Consider the following 23,227-nt stretch of genomic DNA (forward strand, 5'->3'; position numbering starts at 1 on the left):
GGAAATAAGGATAGGGACCATAGTAGTACCAATGGATGCATCGTGTTACTACCGTACTCCCTATGCTAGGATGATATTGATCTGGGATCAATGAAACTGACTTCGGGTCAGTATGAGTGGTTTGAGACACTCTCTGGGATCAATGAAACTGACTTCGAGTTAGTATGATTGGTTTGAGACACTCTCTTGATATTGATTTGGGATCAATGAAACTGACTTCGGGTCAGTAAGAGTGATATAACTCACTCTCTTTTGGAACTGATCTAGGATCAGTAAGAGTGGTATGTCACACTCTCTTCATATGGGACTGACTTCGGGTCAGTAGAGAATGGTATGAGACATTCTCGATCAATTCTTCTTCATGGTTCAATAAAGCAGAGCAGTGCAGGGCACTGATGGCAGAGATAGTACAGTTTGACAGATAGATCATTGGACAGAGTTCTCCCAAGTTGAGAGGGAGTGTTAAAATTGGAAAGTAGGGCCAAACTCCATGTGGGTCATCTTGGACTCCTCTCATTGAGAGGTGTAGGATTGATCTAAAGATCATCCGATTCCGATAAGTATTCATGGAGATATGAATTTATTTGTGTTATGGGACAATTCATCAAGGTCGGCCAACAACCAAATTGCCCCCACTTGTGCTGCACGTTTTAGTATAAATACAAGTGCCTTGCAAGTCATTTGGACACACAACTCTCTTGAGATTTCTTCTTCTCCACTTGTTTTGGGTTTTAGTGGAAAGAAGAATTTTTAAGGGAAAAACACAGTCCTAGAGGATGATGCCCTAGCCGCAGAGGGTGGTTTAGCCGAAGTCCAAGAGAGGAGATCTGGCCGCAGTAAAGAGGTTTCTTCACAGCCTATACCTACTCCTATACGTTTCCCTAACCTACCCTAATACGCTACCTAAAGGATGCCCTAATTTGCTGTCATGAGGAAGCCTTAAATGTGCCCTAGCCGCAGATATAAGGAAGGGTTACAGCTGATGCAAAATGTGCCCTAGCCGTAGGTATCATCACAGCTAGTTGTTAGGCCGAGCTTGAGGGCTAAACACATGATGATTGTGACATGTTTTAAGGACCAAATGTTGTTGTGCTAGGCCGCAGGCCATAGCACCACAGCTGGGCTTGCATAGGGCAGCAAAGGGTTGTCATATGCCCTAAGGCAGCAATGCAGCTAGGGAGGGGTTCTATTAAGGTATGCCACAGTCCTTCAAAGGTTGTTTGGAAGTCTGTTGGAGAATCGAAGGCTACAGCCATATGCCCTAATCTGACAACCACTAACAGTGATAGGCAAACAAAGTTTGAGCAACAAGTTTGATGTTGCTATGTGAGGATATATAGGACTATCTTAACATGAAGGCTACCCACCTAGTATTAGAATGACTTCCAGTGTAGCATATAGAGAATCCTCTTAACAGTGAACTATGCAGCAAATGATAAGATATGACAGTGTTGGAGCAGCATGATGTGGAACGCTGCTACAGCATGATAGGCATCATAAAGAAGTGTAGTGCAACATGTTGTGTGCTTGGTAACAAAGTGCAACACTATGATAGGTGGCAGCATGATGAAGGCAACATGGTGCAGTATGGAGCAACAATAGTACGTTGTGGTGATGATGGGCATATAGCAGCAACAAGAATGTATCGCAGCAACAGGATGATGAGGTATTGCAAAATGCATTTGGATGCAACATAGTGCAATGAAGAGCTCAATTTAGTGCAACATGAGAAGATGCAATACAGTGATGGGTACAGTCATGATTAGTGAAGCATGATGAGATACAACATAGTGATGATGGGTGCAACATGGTGCAACACAATGAGGTGCAGCATGATGATGAGGTGCAGCACAATCATAGGTGCAGCATGGTGATGGAGTCACCTTGGAGAATCAGTTGAAGCATCATGTCTTCAACTGAGTTCAACTACCTCAAGTGTCATCTTCTTAGAGATGATCTATGCTCTTATTTAGATAAGTCAAAGTGTTGACTTCTGTTGTATATGTACTATCTCTCTCTCTCTGCTGAACTATTGAAGAACATATAAGAAGAATTGATCAAGGGTTTCCCCACATTGGGGTTTGTCCATGGCTAGCGCCACATCTTTTGTCCTTTTGTCTTGGCTTGTCTCATGCGATTTATGTTTATGTTCTATCTGCAATTTACTATTATGCTGATGTGATTGCTAATCTAGAAAAGATATTGAGCTAACTGTGAAAATTGAAATAAATTTCTCTAAGCATAGAACATACCTAAAATTAACATCTCGGCTTTTAGTCTAGGCTCAGAAATTGACCCCCGGAATGATCTTTGTTAACCTCTGGGCTAGCTGTGCACAGTCTCTTGTACGCTAAGCCATGAACTCCCTCTGAAGCAGACATCCTGCCTACCTCTACTGTTGGAAGTCTCTGTCCAAGCCTTATGGAAAATTTCCCAACCTCCGACCCCCGAAACAATTCGCTCCACAACTAAATCGAACTGCCCTTCTTGAGGCACTGCGCAACCCCTCTGTAGCCTCCTGAAGAATAATTATGACCTCCTCTTCTAACTTCTCCAGAACTGAAAACTCCTCCGAAAAATCACTATGCCGCCCCTTTGCCACTTGCTACTTGATCACTGGCTTGATCTCACTGCTAAATCATTTGCCAATGGGAAATCAAACTGCGTAGATCCTGAGTATTTGCACCTGGTTTGTTCTCCATCTACCCATCAACTTATAATCATCTGTTGGAGCACCAATGACGAAGATTAAAACATAATTGATGGCTTAGATTAATTCCCTGTCGATCCATGTGAGTTTCTAGATGATTCTCACCTTATCTCAGTTAATACCAGTGTTGAAAATATCGGTATCGGCAAAATATCAGCGAGGGTCCAGAAAATATCTTATTGCAATATCGGCAAGCATAAAAAATGCATAATATATTCATTTTTTTTTTTTTTTTTTTTCAGATTTCTAAACATATAAAGCAATAACAACATGAACTAAGCACATTGGCACATAAATATGAAGAAGGCACTGATATATATGATGTCAAATAGAAATGATACATCAAACTTCAAAGGCGATACCAAATCCTACTGATCCCTGATAATTGTCCAATCAAGGACTCAAACAAAATAACATCACATATTTTGCTGATCCCTGATAGTGATAATTGTCCAATCAAGGACTCAAACAAAACAACATCACATATATAAAACTTTAAAAGTATTTCATCATCATGAGTTATAACTTATATGTAGCAAAAGTCGCAAAACAAATAAAACTAGCAGCTATCTATCTGAGACCATTGGCCTCTCCCTAGCAGCGTTCTTTCTGTCTTGTTCAGCAATTGCTTCACAAGCTTTTTGTATAACCTCTGCACTAGAAACCATACAAGGCATTACATCTGCATCATATGCAGAGAGTCTAGCCAGATGGTATTTCAATCGTGTAACCCCTCCTGACATCTTGGTCCCACACAAGTTGCATGATATATATGCCTGATTTGCCCCACCAACAGCCTCCCCATACTCCCAAAATGGGTCCAAGGCTTTTGGCATATTTGACATTTGTAGTGAACTAATTCAAACCTAGGGCACAAAAAAAACAAAAAATTGGCATTAAACCCCCCAACACAAAATGAAAAAATAATAAGTAATAACCACCTCATTCAAAAAAAATTACTACATTATTTGCATTTTGCAATGTGAATGAAAAATGGCAATAAGAGGGTGCATAAGAAAGTTGAAAAAAAAATGAAGCTTGCTGTCCAAATATGGAGAAAACCCTTGCATTGGTTCATGGGTATGAAAATCATAGCAAATGGAAAAAAACAGAGAAACAAAATGTTGGTAGGCAAAGAGGCAAGCAAGCATAACCCTAAATCTATGAAAAAATCACTAACATAGGGGTTTTTAAGAATATACGTGTTAATGGAAGAAATGAAGTTTGTCTCACTATTCTTCAATCTTTGATCTACAAAAAACTCTTAGTTGGTGGTGATAATCGTTGTTTGATCCTCAAACCCTCCTTGACAACCACCACAAAACTCTTCCCCTTCCTTCTCCAACACTCAGAAACAAAAATGAAGAAAAAAAACGATTTTTCCTTTTTGTAGCCGCGGCAAAACACGCCCAGCGATATTTTATATCGTCTCACGATATGTTGCCGATATCTCGGAAATATCGCAATATTTTTGGGAGCAAAAAATATCGCGATATTTTCTCGACGATATTTCGGCTCGCCAAAAATATCGCGATATTTATGATATTCGGCGATATTTCGCCGATATTATTTTCACTGGTTAATACTGATTAATTAACCATATTCCTTAAGTTTAGAGTTAGGAAATATTTAAAAATCGGCTAATAATCTAATTGAGACACTTTTAGGTGGAATTTCCATAAACGATTTTTGGGTTTTGGAGATCTCGTGTATTTTAGTCTTTCCACCAAATTTTGTGGCTAGAAAACATCCGATGCTATAGAAACTAACATAGCTAAGGGTGCCACACTTTATATAAATGAAAGATAAGATATATTCAACTCTCTCATATGCAAAAGTTCACGAAACTTTAATTTGTAAATGTCCTTTGAGGTGCATCACTAGCTTATTCATGTCATTGCTGACTGCAACTCTTGACCTTGTAACAATAGGAATGGTTTTATTGGGGTATCACTAGTGTCCACAATGTTATCATATTTTTTTCTAGTTATATTCATTGTACTTTCCATTTCATGTATAATGTGGTAAGATAATCTTTTCTCCTATTAGTGACATTACTATCTTTAATGCTTTTGAAAAGTGACTTGTTCTTTTTCCTTTGACCATTCTTTTGATTAAATTGCAGCTAAAGTCTTTTCAGTCTGCTTATGAAGGCTATGTGCCCATGAGATACAAGGAATACTTGAAGAAAATGAAGAGGTATGTTTAACTTTCCCATTACTGCTGGGGACGTTGATTTCAGTGGGATTAGATCCAACATATGTTTCCTAATATTTCTATATTTTACCCTAGTTTCATGCATCTTTCCTTATATTACATTAATCAATCTTTGTGTGACCATTCAACTAAGCAATATATTAATGTTGTCTAGGTCTGGAGAGTGGGGAGATCACATTACCTTACAATCCGCTGCAGACCGGGTATGACCTTGTTAATTCTTATTGAGATATAGGTTATAAATTGTAGGGTCAAACATACAAACACACAAAAATCTTATGCTGAGATCCTAGAGGTATGCGTGCTTGCTTATGATAGATCCTTTTTATGGAGAGCAAATGCTCTACTCATTAATATGTTTTGTGTTAGTACACAACCTTCCACACTTCAAAGTTAAAACAAAAGAACAAAGCAAAAGAAAGATCATTATGGTGGAAAGCTATGCATAACCAAAGTGCACGAGACAATATAATGGTGAGAACCTGAGTTTCTTCTCAGCCTCTCCTTCTAGGAGGCCACCTGATATTTTCTAGACCAGCTTGGTGGTATTGGTCCATACATCAAGCCACACATTCTTAGAATGTTAAAGACATGAGCTCCATATAGACTTGGAGTAGAGTACCTCCCTCCCATCAGATTACCACTCAATATTTTGTAACGCCATATGTTTGTCATGATTTTATACATTTATACATATGTTCTGATGTAGATTTCTTTCTTTATATTATTTTCAACATTTCTAGGAGTTGTGCTTGCACTCCCACATTGTATTCATATTGGTCGTACTCTTCAGCCCCATTGTCCTGCATTTGTGGTCATCTGTGAGACATTAATAAAATTATCTTATCTCATAGGTGGATCTTTTGTTGCATCTTCTAGCTTAGGGAATTTCTTTACTTTATCCATATTTTAGGGAATCTTGATTAACTTTGAAAGGCAAAATTGAACTGCTACTTTGGCCAAAACATTGACTACTTCAACATTTAATTGCACGTCATCTTTCTTGTTTGATATTGACGAAGTCATAGGTCTAGTATCGAAAGGTAAAGGTCTTCTAGTCCATGTTTCCTTTGTAGTTTAGAAGTCCTAGGTTGTGAAGGCTTGGTGGATTTATTTCTTCTCATGTATTGGATGTGCTTTTCTTTCTTGAGCTTATTTTTGGTTTCTTCATTGACAAAATTTAATATTTCAATCCTAGCCAAGCTAGCAAAATCTACATTTGTTTGCTTGATTTGCCTCATTTTCTTGTTAGTGACCGAGTGGGTTTTTTGTTGTGTATGGAATCCAAGACTTCAACAAAGTTCTTACTACCAAGGCCATTAGGGTCTTCACTATTGTCATAGTTTTGGTTTTGGGGGCATCCCAAGTCTTTAGATTTGTTGCAAGGAAAACACCAAGAGATTCCCTCTTGGTTTACCATGTTAGTAGGTGATTTGTTGCAAGGAAAACACCAAGATATTCCCTCTTGATTTACCATGTTAGTAGGAGTGAGGGGATTGGGCACTCTTTGTTTAGGAGGATGTCTTTTTTATTCCATCCTTGATTTTCTCAAGGTTGAGAATAATTCTGTTGAGTTATAGTGTTAGTTTTTGTACCATTGGAAGGTGTTCTAGTCTCGAAACTTTGTGGAGAGGCTAAAACACATGAGTTATCCAAAACCCAGAAATCGTTTATGGAAATTCCACCTAGAGACAACTCAATTAAATTAATTGACAATCATTTAAATTTTTCCTAAGTCTAACCTAGGAAAACTGGTTACTTAATAGTAATTAATTGAGAAAGGTAGAATTCTCTAGAAACTCACACGGATCGACTTGGAGATGATCTCAACCATCAATTAAATTTTAATCTTGGTCATTGGAGTCCCAACTAGAGAATATAAGTAGAGGTCAATGGGTCGATGGAAACACACACACAAAAGAGAGAGCCAATAGTGTGAGTTCCTTGGGAAGTTCTAGCTACCCAGTAGCAGAGTTCGAGCCACAGAGGGTACGCAAAGCTAGAGGGGGCCAAAGACAGTGATCGGGAGGAATTTTTCTAGTTCTAGAGAGGCAAAAAGAGAAGGCCGAATTATTTCTCTAGGAGGCCGCGTAGGGCCAACACATAGCCTTAAAGAGGGCATTTGATTTAGCTGGAGTTGTGGCAGTTTCAGATGCTAGTGGCCGAGAATATTTCTAGATGGCCAAGTCAGAGGCTTTGAGACCAACAAAAGTCAGTTAGTAGCTGATTCGAGGTAGTTCTAAGCTAGTGAGATTCAAGTTGTCATAGAGGTGAAGGAGACCCTGCGCAGAGGCAGTAGGAGAGCCAATTCGAGTGGCTAGATTGAGTTGAGATTGCTTGTGGAGGAGGGTAAATTCCCTTTGTTGATTTTTTTAGTATTTCTCTCAGATTGGATAGCTAGTTGGGCATCCATATTTTGTATTCAAAATTTCATTGCTGCATAATTATAAAACCCTCAGTTGCTGCACCGATTTCCCACATTGGGTTTTTATGGGGACAATTTTCCAAAAATAACTGTCATTTTATGTGTGTGTGCTAGCATTTCTCAGTTCCTATTTTTGCTTCCGCAGTTAATTTTTTAATGGTGAAGAAATTGCAGTGTGAATAATTCTTTATTTTTCCATAACAAAATAAACTGCATAATTTTATCAGTTAGAAGAATTAATTTCAGGAGCTACATTTCAAGGAGTTTTCACATGGTATCAGAGCATATTTGATGGACATGAGGCTCAAAGTCAAAGAAGGGAAAATTTCACTATTCAAAGGGAGGAGCATGGCAAATTTTTTAGAGCTACGCAGTGTGAATTGCTAGACAAAGTTTGATTTTCTAGTAGCAGGTGGTAGGAAAGTTTGATTTGTCCTGGGAAGCGATTCCAACAGGCAAAGGGAGCAACAACTCAATATTTTCGCAGAGTAGATTTCTTGTTTGGGCACAGAGGGTTTGCAGCAGTTAGTTAGAGCAGATTCAGTGTTGGGTGGAAGAGAAAGTGCACACACAGAGGGAATTTCTCTCAAAGGTTTCTAGCTTCAGAAATCCAACAGTTTCTAGTTCTAGAAGGCAGATTTTCTCACTCCAGGAAGAAGTGTGAGTAACAGTTCTTGCAGCCAAGCTGGTGAAAGAGAGAGATTTCTACCCCAAGTCGATGTTTTGCAGAAATGGCCACAATAGCGCTTAGAGATAAGGACAAATTGGATGGTGCTTCCAACTATATCGTTTGGAGGGCCATAATGTCCTTTCTCCCAGATGAGCATGGTCTGAAGACTCATGAAGAAAATGTTGTGGCAGAACCTACAGATCAACAGTAGCTAGCGAATTTCAGAAAAGAAATGGCCAAGGCGAAGTGGATGATTCTTGATGGAGTTCGAGATCATATACTCTCACACATAGCGACTAAGAATACGGCCAAAGGGATGTAGGATGCTCTCATAGGATTATATCAGAATCCTTTTGAGCAATGGAAGATGTTTCTGAGAGAAAAGCTGCTGAATGCAAGGATGTAGAAAGGTGAAGGAATCAACCCCTTTCTCAGCAGACTTCAGGATATTTGGGATGAGCTTGCAGCTATAGGAGAGACACCTCCACCTATAGAAATGGTGAGGTTCACCCTCAACAGTGTCACTGAGGATTGGGAGAATTTTGTCCAAGGAATTCTTGGATGAGATAATTGCATGGGTGGGATAGAATGTGGGTTGATCTCTCATAGGAGGAGATGAGGCGAGTTCTAGTAAAGAGCTCCATCAGAGGTAGTAGCAGCAAAGGATTGAAGGGTGTGAAGGAGGAAGAAAATGTGGCTCTTGCATCGAAAGGGAAAGCAAAAGGTCCCAGTTAGGGACAAGGATCGCAGGGAGAGAAGAAGAAAAAGAAGGATTTATCTAAGATTAAGTGCAGGTGTGGCGAGTTTTTCCTCTACAGTACTCAATGTCCTCAAAGGAAGAAGTGTTAATTTTTGGCAGCTCAGTGAGAAATTCCAACCATGGGACTAGATTCCTCTTTTCGAGAGGACCAATTTTGACAAGTGTAATTTTTGAAGAAAAGCTAACATGTGTACAAAAGGACAGGTTGGCCCAAAATATAAATTGGACACCCATGGATGGCTATAAATACAAGTAAAGTGACCCTTTATTGGTCATCATCATGATCATTCTTCTTTCTTTGGTTTGGCTCGCATAGGTCTGAGGTGGTTCACAGAGATGGGTTCGTACAGGTCCAAAATTGTAGGGCTCGAAGATCGCATGTGAGATCTAGTGTTTTGGTTTCCAGCCATAGGGATGACAGAGGCAGTTTTATGTCACAGGCATAGGCTCATAGGATCTTGCGTGTGGTTGGAGGGCTTCAATTGCACGCACACGCACTCTTTGCATGTGGTTAGAAACTAGGGTTAAGTTTTTCAGTTGACCGCAGAATTCGGTAGTTGACCGCAAGCTTCTGAATTACGGTTTCGAATATTAGCATTATTGGGTTTATCTCTTGGATGTTATTTAGTTGATTTTGCTAGATAGTTTTGTGGTTGAAGATATGGATCATTGTACTCTCTCTTTGCTGAAACATTCAATGACAATCTAATAAAAATAATAATTTGAAAGGGTTTTCCCCGTAGTGGGTTTTTCCCTGGTCTCCGACCAATCCTAGTGTCTATGTGTGAATGCTTTTCTTCTATTGTTCCTTTATGTTCTGCTGCATTGATGATGATATTGTTCTTTCTATATAATTGCATATGTTGTTGAATAATGTTATGATGTTGTGGGGTGAATTTAATATGTAAATGAAGAAATGCAATTATCTAAAGCAAAGAACAATATAGCCCTAAGAAAAATTAACATGGTATCAGAGCTAGGCTGAAGAAAAGTCATTGAGATCACCCCTAAGACACATTTGATGGAAGCAAGAGAAGATGAAGGAGGCCTAAAATAATGCTAGGGTTTGAAGGAAACCCTAATTTGGTTATTAGGGTTTAATGGATGACATGAGGTTAGGGTTTGGAAGAAACCCTAGGATAAGATGATGGCTTGAGTTTTGCAGTTTTGAAACATGATCAGTGTGAAGATGTTCTAGCCTTGTGTCAGGTTTGATGGCCTTGGTTGTTGATGAAGATCGTGGAAATATGGAAGGCAACATTGTTATGGATAGTACTAACTCTTGAAGTTTGGTTCAAGAGGGAGATGATCACCTCTCATTAAAAGATAAGTACCTTTTAGACTTATGTTATTTCTTTATGACACTATTCTTGTTGATTTGATTATTGCTTCCTGCATGAATATTTGAGTATATGTATACTTCTAACCTCTAGATGAGATGTGAAAAGAAGATCCTTCTTGAGGATCATCTTAGGTGCAGGAAAAGAAAGCTAGTGCAGGAAGAGAAGAGCTAGTGGAAAGTTGACAAAGTGATACAACTGCCAATGAAAAATAAGTGTTACTAGTTGCAAAGCTGTATGAATACTACAAGGTAAGCCCTGAGGTCTGACAAGAATATCATCTTCATGCATACATATGAAAGAATATCACCTTCATGCATACATATGAAAGTAAGTTTGATTTATGGTACATATGATATAATGATGCACTTGATACTTGGTAAGTTTTTACATTTTAGACATGATGGATTTCCTAAAGAAGGCTAGATACATTATATGGTAACTTGATACTATTGTTAATGCTTGTGATAAGCATGATGAAAGTGTGACAATAAGATTGATACTCTTGTTGATCTCTGTAACGTTTTGTTAAGCTTAGTAAATCTGTGAAGTGGTAGAATTGGATGCCCTGAATTGATGTCTTGATTATGATCCTTGAAGTATGCAAATACACTTATATGACACTAACCCTTGATAAATGTTTGATGCCATGATGATGACTTGTTATGAGATATGTCTGAGAACCTAATAGAGTTTGTGATCTAACAATTTTTGTTGTAGCATGACAATATTATAATAGACAGGTTGATGGTGATGATTGAAAAATCTTCTCATTCAGAGGGAGAAACTCTTCATAAGATTTTAACTCCTATTATTATTTAAGAAGATACTTGACTGTTGAAGGAAGGATTCTGGACATGAATAACCATCTGATGTTGTTGAAGAAGTTTTGGCAAGTTCTAATTTGAGCAAAGAAAGCTTCTCCTAGTCCAAGCCACAACCGTTGGGAGAAAGGCTTAAGTGTTGATTTGGGGTAGCATCGGATGTGCTCTAGCCACCAAAATTGGTGAAGAGCCTAAGGCACATGAGATCTCCAATACCCAGAAAGGGTTTGGGCAAATTCTAAAGAGTTTGGGAGATATTAAAATAATTAATATTTTTAATAGAGTCCCTAAGTCTAAACATAGAGAAATTAAAATATTAATGTGAATTAATATAAAACTGTGTTAGAATGGTCCAAAAGACATGGATCAAGCTAGATCTAATCCTAACCGTTGATTAGGGACTTAATCTCGGCCGTTGATTTGTCAACGCGAAAAGTATAAGAGGAGGCTTGAGGGTCACTTGGAGAACACACCAAGAGATCAAGATTTCGACTTTCTGGGGCTGGGTTTGCTGAGAAAGTTGAGAGAGTGATTAGAGTTGCAGCTGCGGGGCAATGAATACAAAAGCAGAGAGGCAGAGACAGCACCGGGAGGATCAGCGCAGTAGCTGGGGAGAGGGACGTAGAAGCAGCCAAGGGTTCACACAGAGCCATCCAGGGCTCACTCTGAGGCAGCCAGGAGGTGCGCAGTGCCTCAGAGTGCCATCGTGGATGACGCAGAGGGCCAGAGGATTGACGCAGTGCCTCCAGAGGCTGACGCAGACCAAGCCAGTGTGACTCTGGGCCAGAAAGAGGCTGACGCAGTCCCTAGAGGCTGACGTTGGGGTTGCATGGGGCAGATTGGAGCTGTAGAGCTGCTGGAGTGTTTATCTGGGGTTTCAGCCGGAATATCTACTTCCGAGTAGAGAGGTACTACTGCCGAGATTTTTCTCTGTTGGGTGAGCTGGATTTGGCACCCAGATTGTATTCTGAAACTTCTTAATAAATCAAACCCTCAGATAACTGCACTAAGTTTCTCGCATTGGGTTTTTCCGGGGACATTAGTCCAAAAACAACAGTGTCACTTATGTGCTTGTTTCTATTTCCTTCAGTTGATGATCTGTAATGTGTTGAGCATGTACTTGTATTTATTTCCAGTATTTACATGGTAAATAACTTGTTAATTAACAGAACAAGTAGGTAGGAATAAATCAGTAAAGTGCATGAAGGGTTTCTAACATGTTAGACTCAGAAATTTCAAAATGGTATCAGAGCGTGGTTACAGATCACAGGAGAACTGAGGACATCAGCCAAACAGAGCAGCAACAGCAGAAAACAGTTGTCCCGAGTGACAGAAGTTGTTCCTAGTAGAGTAGCAGCAAGGAAGGGGTGACACAGTGCTTGCGTCATCAAGATTGAGCTAGGAGGAGGCAGCGCAGAGGCTGAGGGAGGCAAAGGTAGGCTCATGAAGAGGCCAGGAGGGCTGACACAATTGGCCGAGGAGGCTGATTTTCCGGTGCCGGGATTGCGCAAAGCCTAGGAGCTCTAACATTCAGTTTGCTGGGGTTTAGGAGGCTATGGGTAAGTTGCAGAGTGGAACTGGTGGGGCACTGTAGTCAGAATAGTACCTAACAGGGCAAGGCCAAGGTAGAGGGAGTTGTTGTCGAGGTGGATTTCTAGCCAAGGAATCCAGATCAGTGTGCAGTTGCACAAATGATTGGAGAGGGGCATCTTGACATTGGCAGAAGGATTTTCAGGTGGGAAATCGGGACTCAGAGGGATTCCAGAAGAGAACTTCCAGGGGGGAAATAGAGAGACTCAGTAGGAGTCGAACTGAGAACTTCTAGACAGGAAGTGGAGAGACTCAGCAGGAGTCGAACCGAGAACTTCCAGACGGGAAGTGGAGAGACTCAGTAGGGGTCGAACAAAGAACTTCCAGACGGGAAGTAGACTCAGCAAGAGTCGAACAAAGAACTTCCAGAAGGGAAGTAGACTCATCAGGACTCGAACAGAGAACTTCCAGGCAGGAATAGACTCAACAGGAGTCGAACAAAGAACTTCTAGGTGGGAAGTAAAGAGACTCGGAGAAGTCAACAAGAAGAGCAGAGAGATGGCCATGAATGGGCTGAGGGATCAGGATAGGTTGGATGAGGCATCCAACTTTGTCATCTGGAAGGCCAAGATCCTTTTTGTTCTGTGTGCCATGAGTGGACACACACCACTTGAGCAGAAGTGGGGAGACATGGAGCTGTAGTCAGGCGGACTACAGGCGACGAGGGGTAGGATCCTCGAGGTACCTAGCCTCCCAGATTAAACCTTGCTATGGGAGCCCCGAAGAGGAGTAGCAGTAATGGCGATGTCAGTAGAAACGGATTTGGATGGAGCAACAAAGGGAGCTACAATGGAGGATTCCCAGGATAGCGCGGGGCTAGCAGGCTGCAATAGTGCGAGAGGCACATGAGTGTTGCACCCATGCAGGATGGCACAGAGAGGTGTGCAACGGTGTGAGATGCACATAGTTGTTGCAACAGCGCAGAGGTCAGAGAGGGAGCACTTGTCAGCAACAGAGGGAGCTTCAGCATCAAGAGTGTTTCTAGCCCGACGGAGATGTTAGAGTTGGGAGATCAGTTACTTACTTCTCAGTAACTAAGTTGCAGCGCAACAGTTAGTAGTGGTAGTGCTATGGGAAGCAAAATGCAGCATGATGAGAGGGGTTGTAGTGCAGATGTAGCAGTGGCAGTGGCAGGGCCATGGGCAATAACATGGATGCAAAGGGTGTTGCAGTACGGATGCAATAGTGGCAGTGGCAGGGCCATGGGTAGTAGTACAGGATACAACAGTGCAGAGGATGTTGGACAGCAGGCCTAGCATTAGCACAAGAACCGATGCTGGATGATCAAGGTGATACTCAGTGAGGAGTATTATTAGAGCACAGTCCTCACTAAGAGGGAGTGTTGATTTCGGGTAGCATCGGATATGCTCTAGCCACAAAAATTGGTGGAGAGGCTAAGGCACATGAGATCTCCAATACCCAGAAAGGGTTTGGGCAAATTCTAGAGAGTTTGGGAGATATTAAAATAATTAATATTTTTAATGGAGTACGTAAGTCTAAACTTAGGGAAATTAAAATATTAATGTGAATTAATATAAAACTGTGTTAGAATGGTCCAAAAGACATGGATCAAGCCAGATTTAATCTTAGCCATTGATTAGGGACTTAATCTCAGTCGTTGATTTGTCAACGAGAAAGGTATAAGAGGAGGTTTGAGGGTCACTTGGAGAACACACCAAGAGATCAAGATTTTGATTTTCTGGGGCTGGGTTTGCTGAGAAAGTTGAGAGAGTGATCAGAGTTGCAATTGAGGGGCAGTGAATATAGAAGCAGAGAGGTAGAGATAGCACCGGTAGGATCAGCGCAGTAGCCGGAGAGAGGGACATAGAAGTAGCCAAGGGTTCACGCAGAGCCAGCCAGGGCTCACGCAAAGGCAGCCAGGAGGTGGGCAGTGCCTCAGAGGGCCAGTGTGGGTGACGCAAAGGGCTAGAGGACTGATGCAGTGCCTCCAGAGGCTGACACAGGCCAAGCCAGGGTGACGCTGGGTTAATGCTAGGCCAGAGAGAGGCTGATGTAGTCCCTAGAGGCTGATGTTGGGGTTTCGTGGGGCAGATTGGAGCTGTAGAGCTGCCAGAGTGTTTATCCGGGGTTTCAGATGGAATATCTACTTTTGAGTAGAGAGGTACTACTGCCGGGATTTTTCTTTGTTGGGTGAGCCGGATTTGGCACCCAGATTGTATTCTGAAACTGCTTAATAAATCAAACCCTTAGATAGCTACATCGGTTTTGTTGCATTGGGTTTTTCCGGGGACATTAATCCAAAAACAATGGTGTCACTTGTGTGCTTGTTTCTATTTCCTTCAGTTGATGATTTGTAATGTGTTGAGCATGTACTTGTATTTATTTCTAGTATTTACATGGTAAATAACTTGTTAAGTAGGTAGGAATAAATCAGTAAAGTGCATGAAGGGTTTCTAACGTGTCAGACTTTGAAATTCCAACATGGTATTAGAGCGTGGTTACAGATCACAGTAGAACTAAGGACGTCAGCCGAATGGAGCCGCAACAGTAGAAAACAGTGGTCCCAAGTGACAGACGCTGTTCCTAGCACAGTAGCAGCAAGGAAGGGGTGACGCAGTGCCTGCGTCATCAAAATTGAGCTAGGAAGAGGTAGAGCAGAGGCTGAGGGAGGCAAAGGCAGGCTCACGCAGAGGCCAGGAGGGCTGATGCAGTTGGCTGAGGAGGATGATTTGTCAGTGCTGACATTGCGCATAGCCTAGGATTTCTAACCTTTAGTTTGCTGGGGTTTAGGAGGCTGTGGGTAAGTTGCAGAGTGGAGTTGGTGGGGTACTGTAGTCAAAATAATACCTAACAGGGCAAGGTCAAGGTAGAGGGAGTTGCTGCCGAGGTGGATTTCTAGCCAAGGAATCCAGATTAGTGTTGCAGGTGCATAGATGATTTGAAAGGGGCATCTCGACATTGGCATAAGGATTTCCAGGTGGGAAATCAGGACTCAGAAGGAGTCCGGAAGAGAACTTCCAGGCGGGAAGTAGAGAGACTCAACAGGAGTCGAACCGAGAACTTCCAGACGGGAAGTGGAGAGACTCAGCAGGAGTCGAACCGAGAACTTCCAGACGGGAAGTGGAGAGACTCAGCAGGAGTTGAACCGAGAACTTCCAGACAGGAAGTGGAGAGACTCAGCAGGAGTCGAACAGAGAACTTCCAGACGGGTTGTAGACTTAGTAGGAGTCGAATAGAGAACTTCCAGACGAGAAGTAGACTCAGCAGGAGTTGAACAGAGAACTTCCAAACAGGAAGTAGACTCAGCAGGAGTCGAACAAAGAACTTCTAGGCGGGAAGTAGAGAGACTCAGAGGAGTCAACAAGAAGAGCAGAGAGATGGCCATGAATGGGCTGAGAGATCAGGATAGGTTGGATGAGGCATCCATCTTTGTCATCTGGAAGGCTAGGATCCTTTTTTGTTCTGTGTGCCATGAGTGCACACACACCACTTGAGCGGAAGTGGGGAGACATGGAGCTGTAGTCAGGCGGACTATAGACAATGAGGGGCAAGATCCTCGAGGCACCCAACCTCCCGGATTAGACCTTGCTACGAGAGCCTCGAAGAGGAGTCGCAGTAATGGCGATGTCAGTGGAGACGGATGCAGATGGATCGACAGAGGGAGCTATATTGGAGGATTCCCAAGATAGTGCAAGGCTAGCAGGCTAAAATAGTGCGAGAGGCACAAGAGTGTTGCACCAATGCAGGATGGCACAGAGAGGTGTGCAACGGTGTGAGATGCACAGAGTTGTTGCAGTAGCGCAGAGGTCAAAGAGGGAGCACTTCTTAGCAACAGAAGGAGCTTCAGCATCAGGAGTGTTTCTAGCCTGACGGAGATGTTAGAGTTGGGAGATCAGTTACTTACTTCTCAGTAACTGAGTTGCAGTGCAGCAGTTAGTAGTGGTAGTGCTATGGGAAGCATGATGCAACATGATGAGAGGGGTTGTAGTGCAGATGCAGTGGTGGCAGTGGCAGGGCCATGGGCAATAGCACGGATGCAGAGGGAGTTGCAGTACAGATGCAATAGTGGCAGTGGCAGGGCCATGGGTAGCAGTATAGGATGCAACAGTGTAGAGAATGTTGGGCAGCAGGCCTAGCATCAGCACAAGGATCAATGCCGGATGATCAAGGTGATACTCAGTGAGGAGTATTACTAGAGCAGGGTCCTCGCTAAGAGGGAGTGTTGATTTGGGGTAGCATCGGATGTGCTCTAGCCACGAAAATTGGTGGAGAGGCTAAGGCACATGAGATCTCCAATACCTAGAAAGGGTTTGGGCAGATTCTAGAGAGTTTGGGAGATATTAAAATAATTAATATTTTTAATGGAGTCCGTAAGTCTAAACTTAGGGAAATTAAAATATTAATGTGAATTAATATAAAACTGTGTTAGAATGGTCCAAAAGACATGGATCAAGCCAGATTAATCTTAGCCATTGATTAGGGACTTAATCTCGGCCGCTGATTTGTCAACGAGAAAGGTATAAGAGGAGGCTTGAAGGTCACTTGGAGAACACACCAAGAGATCAAGATTTCAACTTTCTGGGCTGGGTTTGTTGAGAAAGTTGAGAGAGTGATCAGAGTTGTAGCTGAAGGGCAATGAATATAGAAGTAGAGAGGCAGAGATAGCACCAGGAGGATCACTGCAGTAGCTGGAGAGAGGGACTCATAAGCAGCAAAGGGTTCACGCAGAGCCAGCCAAGGCTCACGCAGAGGCAGCTAGGAGGTGCGCAGTGCCTCAGAGGGCCAACATGGGTGACGCAAAGGGCTAGAGGACTGACGCAATGCCTCCAGAGGCTGACGCAGGCCAGAGAGACACTGAATTAGTCCCTGGAGGCTGACGTTGGGGTTTCGTGGGGCAGATTGGAGCTGTAAAGCTACCGGAGTGTTTATCTGGGGTTTCAGCTGGAATATCTGCTTTCGAGCAGAGGTACTATTGCCGAGATTTTTCTCTGTTGGGTGAGTCGGATTTGGCACCCAGATTGTATTCTGAAACTGCTTAATAAATCAAACCCTCAGATAGCTGCACCGGTTTTCTCGCATTGGGTTTTTCCGAGGACATTAGTCCAAAAACAACGGTGTCACTTGTATGCTTGTTTCTATTTCCTTCATTTGATGATTTGTAATGTGTTGAGCATGTACTTGTATTTATTTCCAGTATTTACATGGTAAATATCTTGTTAATTAACAGAACAAGTAGGTAGAAATAAATCAGTAAAGTGCATGAAGGGTTTCTAACGTGTCAGACTTAGAAATTTCAACATTAAGGGTGTAGTTATAAGCTTCCCAATTGCATGGAAGAAGGCCTATAGGGGCAGTTGAGCCTGTAGGTTACAAAATCTAAAACCTTATGCACGAAACTAGGAGCGCAGCAAGAGTATGACAGGCCTACAAACATAAGGAGTAGATAATAGAAAGTTCTATGAGCTGACATGACAATAGAGAATTGCTATGCTTGCAGAAAGCATTGTATGGTTTGAAGCATGCTCCGCAATCCTGACATGTCCACATTGACAGATTCTTGGTGAAGAAGCAGTTCCAATCTGAACCTCTAAATTAGTCCAAGTTATGCCTTTGATTTTGGTTTTATATGTTGAAGATCTATTCTTGACAGGGTGTGAGCCTCTAATGATCGAGCGTGCGAGGGAGTAGGCCTTTGAGTTCGAGATGAAAGATTTCGATGTGTACTTATGGATATATGAGTCTGCATGGATATTATGATGATTGGTCTGGAAACAGAAAGAGTACATCTGAGTGCTGCTTGGGATCTACAATGATATCCTGCGTGAACAAAAAATAGAAGTTCGTAGCTTTAAGCACGACCAAGGTTGAGTACATTGCTGCTAGCATGGCTAGTTGAGGGGAAGTTTGGTTGAGAAATCTCTTTTGAGAGTGGTTTGAGCAAGCTCTGGATATGACAGTGATATATTGGGATAACAAGAGTGGGATTCGATTAGCAGAGACAAAGATATCTTCGTAGATTGAGAAGGTGTTGCTGTATGAGACAAGCTTAGGCTTGTGGTTGTTGCCTCTGTGAGAGGGAGGATGAATAAGGTATCCTTTTGTGACATATATTTGCTCTAACATAATATTTGATTTTGATGACCTGCATGAACAGGAAAACAGAGGACTGCTGCTCTTGGTGATGTTTGAGGCAACTCTTTAGTGAGTTGGTTAAGTTGGTACTAGATGTGAGCACATTGATATGTTTTTGATCTACAAAGAGCAACATGGATTGATGGATGTGACCCTCTGAAGTAAGGTCTGGGCTAATCAAGGACACTGAGCCAACTCTTCCCCATTGTTTGAGCTCCCAGGGTGAGGAATTGAGATGTAGGGCTCCTAGGTTTGAGGGATCTCTAGACATTAGGGTATCACGCCTATATATTACCCATAGGGTGGAAGAAGTTTCTCCCCTATCTTGGTCTTTGCATAGTATACCCTAGTTGGCATTCATATTTCCCACCCATCTAGCTAATGGGTGCTGGCTGCTTGAGTTAAGCGTGATTCTTATTGTTTATTGTAAGTGGCATTTCGCTCAAGCTAGAGATGCAGGTGTTCTACCACTGACTCTTTAGGGTCATGTTGGGAAGATCAACAGATAATAGGATAGGCACGATCCTTACCATTTATGGTAAGTGGTATCCCTCCTATTATCGCTAGGCAGTGGGATAGGCGCGATCCTTACCTCATAAGGTAAGTGGCATACCTCCTATTGTTTGTGGTTTACCAGGTTGTAGCATTGGGCTCCCCACTGGCAGAGTTTCCTGGGTCATAGCATTGGGCTTCTTGCTGGCAGAGTTTCTCAGGTCGTAGCATTGGCTCTCCGCTGGCAGAGTTTCCTGGGTCGTAGCATTGGCTCCCCGCTGGTAGAGATTCATGGGTAGCAACATTGGCTTCCTGCTGGCAGTCATTCTGGGAGGTAGAAGTGACTCCTTGATGGGTAGAGGGTGGTTGATTGAGCTCCCCTCTAATGTAAAATTATTCTTCTTTTAGATTCGAGAATGTTCTCCATATGAGTAGAGACAAGCAAGAGATACGCAGGGACAAGCAAAGATGAACCAAGATGAGCAGTGACAACATTTGATGACGAGATACTTGAGATGGGACATGATATGATGATAGGATTGGAATTTCTCCCCAGCTGAGAGGGAGTGTTAATTTTTGAAAGCTCAGTGACATATTCCAACCTTGGGACCAGCTTCCTCTTTTTGAGAGGACCAATTTTGACTATTGAAATGCTCAATTTGGACAAGGGAAAGTGTAACTTTTGAAGAAAAGCCCACATGTGCACAAAAGGACAGGTCAGCCCAAAAGAGAAATTGGACACTAATAGATGGCTATAAATACAAGTAAAGTGACCCTCATTTGGACATCATCATGATCATTCTTCTTTCTTTGGTTTGGCTTGCAGAGGCTTGAGGTGGTTCACTGAGATGGGTTTGCATAGGTCCAAAATTGCAGGGTATGAAGCTCGCACATGAGATCTAGGGTTTTGGTTTCCAACTGCAAGGATGACACAAAGAATTTTCAGTCACAACCGTAGGCTCGCAGGCTCATGCGTGCAGTTGGAGGGCTTCAATCACACGCACATACACTCTCTGCATGTTGTTGGAAACTAAGGTTTAATTTTTCAGTTGAATGCAGAATTTGGTGGTTGACTGTAGACAGTGACAGTTGACTACGGGCTTCTGAGTCATGGTTTTGAATATTAGCATTGTTGGGTTCATCTCTTGGATGTTGTTTAGTTGATTCGTTGGATAGTTTTGTGGTTGAAGATATGGATCATTATACTCTCTCTTTGTTGAAACATTCAATGACAATCTAATAAGAGTAAGAATTTGAAAGGGTTTTGCCCTGGTTATAGACCAATCCTGGTGTCTTTATGTGTGAGTGCTTTTCTTCTATTGTTCCTATATGTTTTGCTGCATTGATGAAGATTGTTGGAATTTCTAAGTCTAACTCGTTAGAAACCGTTCATGTACTTTTTGATTTATTCCTACCTACTTGTTCTGTTAATTAACAAGTTATTTACCATGTAAATACTGGAAATAAATACAAGTACATGCTTAACACATTACAAATCATCAACTGAAGGAAACAAAAACAAGCACACAAGTGACACCGTTGTTTTTGGACTAATGTCCCCAAAATAACCCAATGCGGGAAAACCGATGCAGCTATCTGAGGGTTTGATTTATTAAGCAGTTTCAGAATACAATCTGGGTGCCAAATACGGCTCACCCAACAGAGAAAAATCTCGGTCGTAGTACCTCTCGACTCGGAAGCAGATATTCCGGCTGAAACCCTAGATAAACACTCCAGCAACTCCACAGCTCCAATCTGCCCGCTCGAAACCCCAACGTCAGCCTCTCTCTGGCCTAGCGTTAGCCCAACGTCACCCTGGTTTGGCCCGCGTCAGCCTCTGGAGGCACTACGTTAGTCCTCTGGCCCTTTGCGTCACCCACAGTGGCCCTCTGAGTCACTGTGCACCTCTTGGCTGGCTCTACATGAGCCTTGGCTAGCTCTGTGTAAACCCTTGGCTGCTTCTGCGTCTCTCTCTCCGACTACTGCGTTGATCCTCGCGGTGCTACCTATGCCTCTCTGCTTTTGTATTCACTGCCCCTCAGTTGCAACTTTAATCACTCTCTCAACTTTCTCAGCAAACCTAGCCCCAGAAAGTCGAAATCTTGATCTCTTGGTGTGTTCTCCAAGTGACCCTCAAGCCTCTTATACTTTTCTCGTTGACAATTCAGTGGCCAAGATTAAGTCCCTAATCAACGACTAAGATTAGATCTGGCTTGATTCATTACTTTTGGACCATTCTAACACAGGTTTATATTAATTCACATTAATATTTTATTTTCCCTAAGTTCAGACTTAGGGACTCCATTAAAAATATTAATTATTTTAATATCTCCCAAACTGTTTAGAATGTGCCCAAACCATTTTTGGGTATTGGAGATCTCATGTGCCTTAGCCTCTCCACCAATTTTCGTGGCTAGATCACATCCGATGCTACCCCAAATCAACACTCCCTCTTAGCGTGGATTGTGCTCTAGCAATTCTCCTCACTGAGTATCGCCCTGATCACCTGGCATCAGTCCCTGTGCTGATGCTAGGCATGCTGCCCATCCTCTGCACCGCTGCATCCTGTACTGCTACCCATGACCTTGTCACTGCCACTGTTGCATCTGTACGGCAACGCCCTCTGCATTCGTGCTGCTGCCCATGGCCCTACCACTGCCATCGCTGCATCTGCACTGCAACCCCTCTCATCATCTTGCATCGTGCTGCCCATAACACTGCCACGGCTAACTGCTGCACTGCAACTCAGTTACTGAGAAGTAAGTAACTGATCTCCCAACTCTGACATCTCTGTTAGGCTAGAAACACTCCCGATGCTGAAGCTCCCTCTGTCACTGACAAGTGCTCCCTTTCTGACCTCTGCGCTACTGCAACTATTCCATGCATCTCGCACCGTTTCACACCTCTCTGTGCCATCTTGCATTGGTCCAACTCTCCTGTGCTTCTTGCGCTGTTTCCTCATGCTGTTTGGGAATCCTGCACTGTAGCTCCCTCTGGTGCTCCATCTGCATCTATCTCTACCGACATCTGCCAGTCTTGCTACTCCTCTTTGGGGCTCCCATAGCAATGTATAATCCAAGAGGTTGGGTACCTCGAGGATCTTGCCCCTCATCCCCTGTAGTCCGTCCGACTACAACTCAATGTCTCCCCACTTGCGCTCAAGTGGCCTGTGAACACTCATGGCACAGTCATCGTCTGTCTCCACTTCCTTCTCTGCCCTTGCTAGCGCAACCTTGGTCTCGGAGGCCTCTCCCTTGCTCTTCTTCCTTGGACACTGGGTCGCATAATGACCCAACTCCCCACAGTGGAAGCATTTGACCTTGGAGAGGTCCTTCTTCTTCCATTTCTCCTGCTTTCCCTCAGATGCTAAGGCAGCATCCACCTCCTCCTCCTTTTTGATTCTGATCCCCTTGCCGCTGCTTTCTGCCTTGCTCAGCCTTCTGATCTCTTCGTGGCGAAGAGCAACCCACATTTCCTTCCAATCTGGAAGGGTCGCCCTGCCCAGTATGCTTTGGACAAGCACCTCTCAGTCTTCTGAGACTGCGTTCAGGGCTATTCTCACCATCAATTCTTGATCCGACGTGGCCCCTATGGAAGTCAGCTGATCCAAGATCTCTTTCAGTTGACCGAGGAAGAGGTCGATCTATTCTCCCTTCTCCATTTGGTATGAGCGCAACTGATTTTCTAGTAACATCCTTCTCTGCACAGAAGTATGCTAGTACAATTTCTTTAGGGCCTCCCACATCTCATTTACCGTTTCCTTTTCGGCAATATGTGGTACTACATGGTCCTTGACCCCGTTAAGGATGATGCTCTTAGGCCTCTCCATTGCCTCCTCGTACTTGTCATTATCAGCTGGGTCAACTGGGATAACTATCATCCTCAAGGCGAAGTGCTTGACACGATTCCTGTCTAGAACGGATAGGATTCTGACCTTCCAGAGTACGAAGTTTGAGGCTCTGTCCAGTCTGTCCTGGTCTCTTACCCTGTTCACTGCCATCTCGCTGCTCCTCTACTTCCCTCCTAGAAGTTCTTGGTGTGACTCCCTCTGAGCCTCGATTTCCTCCTAGAAACCCTTCTGCCAATGTCAAGATGCTCCCACTCCG

General features: G+C 42.9%; 1 protein-coding gene across 4 annotated transcripts in view; it reads left to right on the plus strand.

The window, feature by feature from the left end:
- The window catches only part of LOC149246455 (OVARIAN TUMOR DOMAIN-containing deubiquitinating enzyme 12-like), a 323,598-nt gene that overhangs the window by 200,933 nt on the left and 99,438 nt on the right, over positions 1 to 23,227 (plus strand). For 3 of the 4 annotated variants that reach the window (XM_089457921.1, XM_089457920.1, XM_089457923.1), the window contains 2 exons: positions 4,836 to 4,909; positions 5,082 to 5,130. The exons of the other annotated variant lie outside the window; for it this stretch is intronic. In XM_089457921.1, coding sequence (XP_089314047.1) covers positions 4,836 to 4,909; positions 5,082 to 5,130 — 123 coding nt within the window. The remainder of the gene's footprint in view (positions 1 to 4,835; positions 4,910 to 5,081; positions 5,131 to 23,227) is intronic. 4 annotated transcript variants of the gene reach the window in all.

This window comes from Pinus tabuliformis, chromosome 7, assembly GCF_031772625.1.
Source record: "Pinus tabuliformis cultivar Carrire ecotype Pingquan chromosome 7, CPIR1, whole genome shotgun sequence".
NCBI classification, from domain to species: Eukaryota; Viridiplantae; Streptophyta; class Pinopsida; order Pinales; family Pinaceae; genus Pinus; species Pinus tabuliformis.